This window comes from Saccostrea echinata, unplaced genomic scaffold, assembly GCF_033153115.1.
Source record: "Saccostrea echinata isolate AGI-Se365-2 ecotype Australia unplaced genomic scaffold, CSIRO_AGI_Sech_v1 ptg000027l, whole genome shotgun sequence".
NCBI classification, from domain to species: domain Eukaryota; kingdom Metazoa; phylum Mollusca; class Bivalvia; order Ostreida; family Ostreidae; genus Saccostrea; species Saccostrea echinata.
In genome coordinates this window covers 10,636,723-10,646,864 of record NW_026889776.1, presented here as the reverse complement: position 1 = coordinate 10,646,864, position 10,142 = coordinate 10,636,723, and the positions used below count along the sequence as shown (strand labels likewise).

The 10,142-nt window shown below is 32.3% G+C and overlaps 1 protein-coding gene across 1 annotated transcript; it reads left to right on the top strand.

Annotated features, from left to right (window-relative positions):
- Window positions 1-7,010: 7,010 nt before the first annotated feature.
- On the top strand, window positions 7,011-8,660 carry LOC133193196 (uncharacterized). Its single transcript, XM_061329164.1, has one exon. It carries the CDS (start codon window positions 7,011-7,013, stop codon window positions 8,658-8,660), a length of 1,650 nt encoding a protein of 549 aa, XP_061185148.1.
- Window positions 8,661-10,142: the final 1,482 nt, after the last annotated feature.

Here is a 10,142-nt window from a genome sequence, read left to right as displayed (position 1 = left end):
TCAATATCAATTTATTTTCTCAAAACCAAAGTATTTATCTCGTGTAATAATCGTTTGAGAAACCTGTAGAATTCATTCAAAAATCATCTCATTTTAAGCATGGCTCTCGATAGGACAAGATGTATGGGGGGGGGGGGGTTGAGTCCAGTATAAACGATATCTCTTTCAAAATGTGAAGTTAAAAAATATTTCAAAAAATTCTCAGGAACAACAATAAAATAGATGCTGCTGGGTAGTGAAAATTTGTTGTTTTTTTTTTTTTTTGTTTTTGTTTTTGTTTTAGTTTTTGTTTTTTTTTTTGTTTTTTTTTTTTTTTGGTTTTGTTTTCTAAATATAATTAGACAGAAAATTTGTGAGTTACCGTATACATTGTACAACAATTAAAGGATATTAAGTTGATACACTGCATGTTAAGCAATATTCGATAAAAAAAATTTCAAACAAAAAATCAGAAGGACTCCTGCCCGCGTGTGGTAACAAAACTTTTTTTTTTAAATTGAAATGATACACATTTTTTCAGTCACATCAAGGAAAATTTTTGATTAATTAATTTTAAGTAAACAGGTTGTATAATTCACATGCATTTAAAATGAAAGGAACAGATCCAGGATGACCAGTGGTTGGATTGTGTGTGTGTGAGTGGGGGGGGGGGTTAAAAGTTAAATGACAGAAACATGCAATACCTGTAGCTAACATGAGTTTAATAGCATACGAGGGTTGTCGTATTTTTAAAATCTTCCTACATTTTAGGTGTGTAGGGGGGATGGCTTCCCACCACCAACCCCATAACCTCCAAATACGTCATTTGGTTAGGTTTGAAATAATATTGAAATAATTCCTCAATTTATTTTTGCACCTTGAACTGTCTCCTTACGTACATGCATATGAGCAGAGTCATTTTCAAAACAAACAGCGATCATGAGGTCCACATGCCTGAAACTGGAAACTTAACTGCTATCAAATCTAGTTAATCATGAGAAAAATTGCGTCCTAGCATAACAATTTTGTCTGATTTTGTAAAATTAAATGGTTTTAGAAGAAAATGTATACACTGGGTATTAATAAATATCGGGTATTTTATTGTCATTTCAACAAATTTTATCCGAACTTTGAATGAAATCAATATGGCATTTTTTAAAATTAATATCAAATAGATTTTTCTAACAAATAAATCATAAATAATTATATATATGTTGTCGTTATTAATCAATGACATGCAGATTAATTACTAGAATTTTTTCGGCTGGGGGGGGGGGGTGCAAAATTAATTGAAAGTTTTATATATCCAGTCAGTTAAATGCGACTGGTTCATAATATTCTTTGACTGGCTGAGTTTTTAAATGACAATTTTTTACGATGTGGCACACATTTAGGTACATGTAAATATTGTTATGTGATGGTGTGTGTAGAATCCCCCCCCCCTCCCCCATTTCTCGCGACTTCTTTATCGTATGAAATTCTAATGTTATTTTTTTAAATGTTATTGTATATGAAGTTTTACAATATAAAAATTCCATTCTGGCCCCATGCCAGAGACTTGGATATGCTTATCCTTGTAAAGCTTTACAGATACACTGTAAAGTAGTTAGGTCCCGGTAATATAAAATGACCCTGGCCCTCTTCCCCGGTCTCCTACACTGCCACAAAAATAAAAACTTGCAAACATAGTCTTTTGTGCAGTATATTCTTAGCATTTAATTTAATATGTACAATGCATGTTTAAATACAATTTAATTTAACAAGATTTATTTCAATAAATCCAAATGACAAAATCAGCCCGTTTACATAATTCAACGGTAAGTTAAGCAATATCATACTAAACCGATAACTGAGATTATTATTTCAATAAGAAAACGAGTTTTAGATTGATAATAGAATTGTAATGACATACAATGCTGAGATTCTATGAATGACAAGCATTATATATATTTGACTTTTAAGTGTCAAAAACTGCAGATAAAGCAAAAACCTTCGAACTTTTTTATGCATAACACGAGTATCAAAATGTTATATTTTCGAGTTACTGAAAATAGATAGACAGCAAAAGAAAAAAAAAGAGATAGAGATTTCTTTTCATAATACGATATTGTTGTGTTTTTGAAAATTCGCCTTTTCATTAAAGTTTCACATTTCACATTGTATTAATAAACTGGATTTAATGTAACATCGCTCTCTCTCTCTCGCTCTCTCTCTCTCTCTCTCTCTCTCTCTCTCTCTCTCTCTCTCTCACACACACCCCCACACCCACACATCAGGTATACATACATGTAAACTTTTTTTTTAAGCTAGAACAATAAGAACAATTTTATTTCATTCGGTAGTTTTTGTTTGTTTTCAAGCACTTACATCGGACGTGGCAACAACAAAAATAAGACGAAACATTTTTTTTTAATTTCATTTATTTTTTTTGAATTTATGATCATTATTACTGAAGAAAAATATTTAAAATTCAAGTTATTTTAAAAAATAATTTCATCTTAAAATAAATAGATGCACATGTAACAGATTTAAAAAAATAAATGAAAGTCTGGTTCAATGTAGCATGTTTTTCTTATTCTATTTTTTTTTTCTCTTTCACTTTGACAGCAGCTAGTTCCATGAGCTTTCAAAAATACTTTTAAAGAAAATATAAATATAATACTTACAATTAAAACGTTTTTTTAACTGATGATAAGTAAGATTTTTAAAAATATTTTTTTATACTACGGGAGCAAATTTGTATGAGTATGTTGATTTTGAATACCGGGTAGTGTTAAAAAAAAAAAAGAAAAAGAAAGTCCCTCTCTGGTACCTCTCTAGTATCTCGCTTGTCAGAGTTACCTCTGTTGTTTTTATTTATAGTTGGCTTAAAAATAAAATCAAGTCTGTCATTCGTTCTTACTTTTGCTAGATTTGAAACTTACAAGAATACTTTTCTTTTCTGTTGGAACAAGTGTGATCAGTTTCAAATTTTTGGCAATTAAAGCATTTTACAACCAAAATTTATGCACGATGTACCAATGCTTCAATGTTTACATGATCGATGTGTTGAGAATGGTGGGGCGGATCTTATACAGGAAAACGATTTACTCTGCAATATTTAGATAATATACCCGTGTCTAACAAATTTATAACTTCAATTTGTCTATATATCAAAATCGCATTCGTTCATCCATATTTAATTATCCAGAAAATCACCTTGTCTGAAGCTTCTATACATGTATAGGAAATGCATAGCCCAGATCAGAGACGTATAAAGCTACAATAACATGTGGTAAAGAAACGGGTCTCGAATAAAATTCTAAATATTTTAATTAATATCAGTGGACTAGAAGATCAAGACGTGAATTAAAGATATAGATGAAAATAAATAACTATTTCAATGTTGAGAAGAACGACAAATTAAAGTGAGCTACAAGTGTCAAAACGTAAAACACGTGGATAAACAAATCTGCGTCGACGCTCACCGTCTTCAACGTCATATCTTTATGACGTTATTTCTCTGTTTTATCAAAATTGCCATAAGGCCCTTTTGTCATGGGCGCAATCATTTATCTTAGTACGAGCGACATTTCTTTTCTGGCTGCTTCAGCAGCTGCCATTACAGTACAGTCAGGTAGAAACCAATCACTATATATTTTTGACAGATTTGAAATCATGCATCATTTCTATATCTATACTTTTGAATAATAATCGGAAATACATTATATTCCCCGGCATTGCGATTCTAATAAAAGAATGCAAAGATCATGTACATGTATGCAAATGAACTGAATTTTGATTGGCTAATGATAAAATGGTTGTATCTCTTTTATATTTCAATTCAAAATGGTGATTTCTATAACAAAGGTTTTGTTTTTTTTTTTTTTTATTGTTTAACGTCCCTCTCGAGAATTTTTCACTCATATGGAGAGGCCATCACTTGCCGGTGGAGAGCTGCAAATTTTTGACCTATACTCGGCACTGAGGACCCTTGATCGGTGAGGGATCTTTTTCGTGCCAGCACCTACTGCGACAAGGGACCTCGGTTTATACGGTCTCATCAGAAGGACCGGTCTCCTCGTCCCACAGTGGGATTCGAACCCGCGACGTAAGGATCAAGTCCTTACTCCGCGACTCTAGAGCGAACGCTCTAACCACTGCAACACGCGGGCGACCTATCACAAAGGTATATTTTGTGAGACACTATGAGAAAGTATATATGAGAAATGTAAAAAACAACAACATGTGCATGCACAGATGCTCTAATCTAATCTGCTTAATAAAAGACTGAGAATCCCATAACAGTATTCAATTTACAATTTGTTGTCAAATAACGTCAATTTACAATTTAGTGATTTTTTTTTTTACTCACTTGGAAATAGTAAGCAACTGTTAAATACTGTTATATGCATATAGATGACCAATGTTGAACGTACTTTTAAATTCAGTTAGCCATTGTTGGATTCTCCTATATTTTGTGTGCAGTTGGTCCCTGTTTTACACCCTTACATTAATCTTTACTTTGCAGTTGATTACAGTTGAAATTCCTATTTTTCCTTTTTAGTGGACTATTGCTGAATACTCCATTTTATCGTATGTTTACTCCTTTATGCATATAGCTCTAAGGATATCTTTTTTTCATATTCCCTGCTGTGCCGTCGCAATGGTTTTTGAGTGAATTTGTTCAAGTCCAAATATAGAGGACTTACATACATCTGTTGTGACGTCGCTATGGTTTCTGGGCGAATTTGATCAAGTCCAAATATGGTGGATTTACATACATGTATTTATACAAAACTGTGTAACACACGTTATGAAAAGAATCTCTCATAGTTTATGGTTAGGTATAATTTTTATCGCTAAGGCTGGAGAAGAAAACCACACAACTCATGGTTTTATAAGTCAAATGGCCACAAGCCCTGGGAGATCTTTTATATAGCCAGTGCATGTTGCCTTTCAAAAAAAAAAACGATATGGGCCGCAGTTTCTGTATAAATTTTCAACGCATAGTATATATAAGTTTTTAAAGCTGATTTGTAGGGCGGACTCAAATCAAAGAACACAGATGTTGTTTTAAAATTAATATATTTTGATTTCTACTATTTATTTATAAGAAACCTCAAATTAACAGTCCCTTACATGATCGGTTAACACCAAAAATTAAATGTTCCTCATTTCAAAGATTATTTAGTATTAATTAAATCTTGTGTACTACTACTATATGTATAACAGAGGACAGTGTAGATAAGAAACCTTTCTGAATTACTTTTAAAAGTATGTTCCTCATTTTAATGACTCTTTAGTGCTTATTAAATCTTATTTATAATTGACGCGCTCTTGAGCGTTGGAAACCTATTTATTTTGTGTTTAGTTTTTTGGTAATTAGCTTTAAACAGATTATGTGAAGCTAGGGAAGCATATGAGCAGAATTAAAGTATTCCGTGTATCTAAAAGCCATGTTTTGAACCTGTATACAACTAATAAATGAATGGTAAAGTATGTTTAATGATGTTAAGATTTTAAGGGTGTAATTATATAAAAATACTCTACTAAAGGAATGTACAAGATGTTGATTATTTTCCAAATAATTGCACCTTTAATTTTACATTGAATTCTATGGGCAGCGCATGTGTTATAAAGATTTTCAAAAAGGTAATTTGAACGTCATACAAATCTCTTGGTGAAAATATGCATAAATTCTCCCTATATTGAAATATGAAATAAAATGAATTATTTACCACAGATATTTTGACAAAATTAAAATTTTCTTGTTTTCATCAAAGGCAGATAACTTTCCAAAAACGTTTTAAGTGCAAAATGGCCGGCTTCGTATAAGTTATCAATCATGTGGATTTGCTTTATTTTCACTTTCATCAATATCAAGCAAAACAATTCAACTAGTTCAAAATGATTCAAAGTTGTTTAATATCCCCTCACTATACATTGAATATCTTTAAGCCCAGAAAGCACAGGACATGAATTTCACTAATTCAAATATTATACTGCAATTTGATTGGATGGCAATTTTTGAAATCCCCTGGGTAATAAATATTTAATCGTTGTCGTATTTTTTTCAACTTATCAGGGGGAAGCGAGTGAAAGAACGTCATAGAATAAAGCTAAGGATAGTTCAAAATATGACGTAATACGAAAGGGAATACATCCTTTCTTAGAGTAATATCCCGTGTAGAATTTTTAGGCAGTGAAAACGATAAAGTGTACGTTACCTAGGTACATGTAAATAAGAAACATAAGGGTTTTTCTCCACAGCTACAAAGAATTGAACTGAGAGTCAACAATTTTATATTAATCAATTAAAGAATGAATTTAATAGCTTTTACAATGTACACTGTATAAGCTTGGTCTATGGAGTTTACGCTTTACAAAATTCAACTCAACATTTAAATCAATTTCCCTTCCTTACATTACTTTGAACCAATTGGTTTTGTTTTGTTCTTTTTTCAACGAATTTAATTTTAACTCGGTTACCGAACAAGGTTTCAGTGTAGATTCTATTCTTGATTTTTGTCAAAATTATAGTCAGATCAATTCTATTGTGGGAAAGTCTTTTTAAACTCTCCCAAATGAATGATTGTGTACTTTTTTTTTTCTAATTTACATTCAGCTTCTATACTTTGTTTTCGATGTAGTATGTTTTCAAAGAAATATTTTATTCACATGTTAATCAAAGTGTCAAATTTATCAGTTTTAGGATTGATATAGCAACAGTCATGCAAAGTATAAAATTTATTACTATTGTATATAATTTTCTATGATAGAAGTGTATACTATGGTATATCAAAATTTTCATAGTGTTCATTGTAGTAATTGAAAGTTTTCAAAATTATCACTATAATATGAAAGTGATCACTATCGTGAATCAAAATTTTCATAGTTATCATTAAAGTTAATCAAAGTATTAAAGTTATCACTATGCTTAACTATAGTTATAGTATTTTATTGTTTAAGAAGGCTTTTTTATATATTTCATAGGCAAACGTCGAGTCATGGCCCGGCGCACAAGTGCCGAGGACATTTTGCGTTGCAACATGTGTGAGACTAACATGGTGCAAATGCACTGTGATACATGCCTTTTTAGCCTATGCAAGGCTTGTGTTGGAGAACACACAATGTCTGATGAATCCAACAAAAAACATGAAATTGTTAAATTTACGTTTCGACAATCCACTCTCCTTTATCCTGGATGTACATTCCATGACAAAAAACGATGTGAAATGTACTGTAATCAATGTGATGTTCCCGTCTGTATTAGCTGCATTATATCTGACCACCATTTGGGTCATAAGATTGAGAGCATTTTGCGAATTCTGAATGAAAAGAAAGAGAATATCATCAAAGAAGGAAATGAATTAAATGAAACAATTTATCCTACCTACCATGACATTGAAAATGATGTAGAAAATATGATGAAGCAGTTAGAAAAGGAATACGGAGATCTCGCAACAGCTATAACAAAACATGGAGATGACTGGTGTAAAGGAATTGTCGATGTAGTCAAAAAACTTAAAACCGAAGCCAATGAGATGAAAACAACACAGCTACAAACTCTTCAGAAACACCGGGATAAAATCCACGAGAGAATTACTGAAATTAAAGATGAAATTCATTCAATCGATATTGCCGTGGACTCTTACGAAATTTCAAACCCACTTAGTGTGAAATCCAATGTAGATGACTATAAACATCTTCCCCCAAGGATAATTCCATGTTTACCTTTATTCACCCATAAGAAATTCGAACAGGAAGAATTCAATAAGCTGTTTGGAACATTGTCGCCAATGTCTTTAGTTCCCGAAGAACATGGTTACAGTTTGAAGAAAACACAGAAATCATCAGATGATGAATCCTCTCCTCTAATCAAACAGCTACTCGATAAACCAGAGACTATCGCTATCATTATGACTGCGTACAAGTATAATCTTTTTAATGTTGTATGTCGCAATGACGAGGAAATTTGGACTAGTGGAGATGAGAACACCATGAAACTCTTCAGCGTAAACATGGATTCATCTTTAAAGTCAACCCAAACCAAGTCAGGAGAGTGCCCAAGTGGCATTGCAGTGACAGAACAAGGAGAACTCATTTATGTTGATCGTAAAGACAGAACTGTGAATATTTTAAAGAATGGTGAGATGGTCACAGTGATCAGACTACAGAACTGGTTACCCCTCGGAGTCTGTAGTATCTCCCCTGGTGACTTACTGGTTACCATGTATAGCGAGGATAAGAAACCATCAAAAGTCGTCCGTTATTCTGACTACAGAGAGAAACAAACCATTCAGCTTGATGATGATGGTAAGCCTATCTACTTATATGGTGAAATCAAATACATCATTGAAAATAGGAACCGAGATATATGTGTTGCTGACACAAGCGCTAATGCATTAGTGGTGGTCAATTCTGAAGGGAAACCGAGATTCCGGTACACTGGTAATAAATCTTGTTCAAAGAGCAATCCATTTGATCTACATGGTATCACCACAGATAGTCAAAGTCACATTCTTGCAGCTGACTGTGAAAATAATTGTATCCACATCATAGATCAGGATGGACAATTCCTTTGTTTCATAGAGTGTGAACTTTTTCATCCTTGGGGATTATGTATAGATACATATGACAATCTGTTTGTCACTGAATGTTACGAGAGACAAGTAAAGAAAATCAAATATCAACAGTGAATGTCACATCGCACGTTTAAAACATATAATGATGGCAGTTGTAGACTTCGTCATTAGCCTGGGTCTGGCCTACCCATAAGGCTCCGCACAGTAGGAGCATTATGGATAGGCCGGAACCAGGCTACTCCGTCATAATATATGCTAAAAAAGGTCTATTCACATTAAAAAAAACATTTATGTATCTCAATTTACAAAATTTTAATTCTCATCTAGATCAACATATCAGTCTGAAATGCCCTAGAAACAAATAAGTCATGATATTGTACAGAAAATTTTAGAAAGTTTTAACTTCAAATCTGTGTCCAAACCTCTTGAAAGTAAAATGCATTGTTTGCAATCTGATGAGCCATTTGTTTGAAGACATCAATAAACTGAAGCTAAATAAATGAATCTGTAAAATATATAGCTGAATTAATAAATTAAGCAACTCACTTCTTTGTTACCCCTAAGGACCTGCACTTGATACATTGAACCATTGATAATTTAAATGGTTCAATTAAATTTAATGAAAGAAAACCTTTTAAGATAGGTTTTATCTTTGAAACAACTGATAACCAAGCTTGTAAAAGTATATCGCTAAAAGGTAATTTATACAAAATCCAATTTACCATAAGCAAAAGATATAGCAAGCATCACATAATTATATAAATCCTATGCTCTCCATTATATTTCTTAATTCTGCCCATTTTCACAATTATAATATAAGAATAGACTCCAATTAACCTGCCCATCCGTCAAATAAAACCATACGCATCTTTTATATAATGTTTTGAATAACATAGAGTTCAAAAGATGTAACTAATGCAAGACTGATTCGGAATACTGCGATATATGGCACATTAATCAGTGTAAAATCTGTATTGGAGAGCATATAAGAACCGCTGAATCCCAGAAAAACAGCAAATTGTGAATTTTATTTTTCAAAAGACCAAGTCCATTCTACTCTCAATGTTCTTCTCATGACAAAGAACAATACTTTCTGTACTGCAATTATTTATTGTGATGTCCCATCCTGCATTAAGTGTATTCAATCTGAACTGCATGCGGGTCAAAGTTTGTTGAAAATCATCAAAAAAAAAAAAAAAAAAAAAAAAAAAAAAAAAAAAGGGGGGGGGGGGAATAAAAAGAAAAGAAAAAGGTGCAAGGTAATAAAATATTTGATACAATTTATACAATCTACCTAGATGAATAAAATATAAAGAAGCAGTTAGATGTTGAATACGAAAATTTCTATTAAAAAAAGGAAAACATGGAGAAAAATGGCACCAAATGATTCCCGAGGTCGTCAGAAATCTTAAAACCAAAGCTTTGAAAAGGAAGACCAAACAGTTACGAACTCTACAAAAACAACTGGATAAAATTAACAATTATTTTGCTGAAATCAAAGTTGAAAGTGACTAAATCTACCCTGCAACATTCTCTCATGACATTTGACATGTAGATGAAAGTAGAAAACCTTCACCGTAAATACGCCATCTCCGA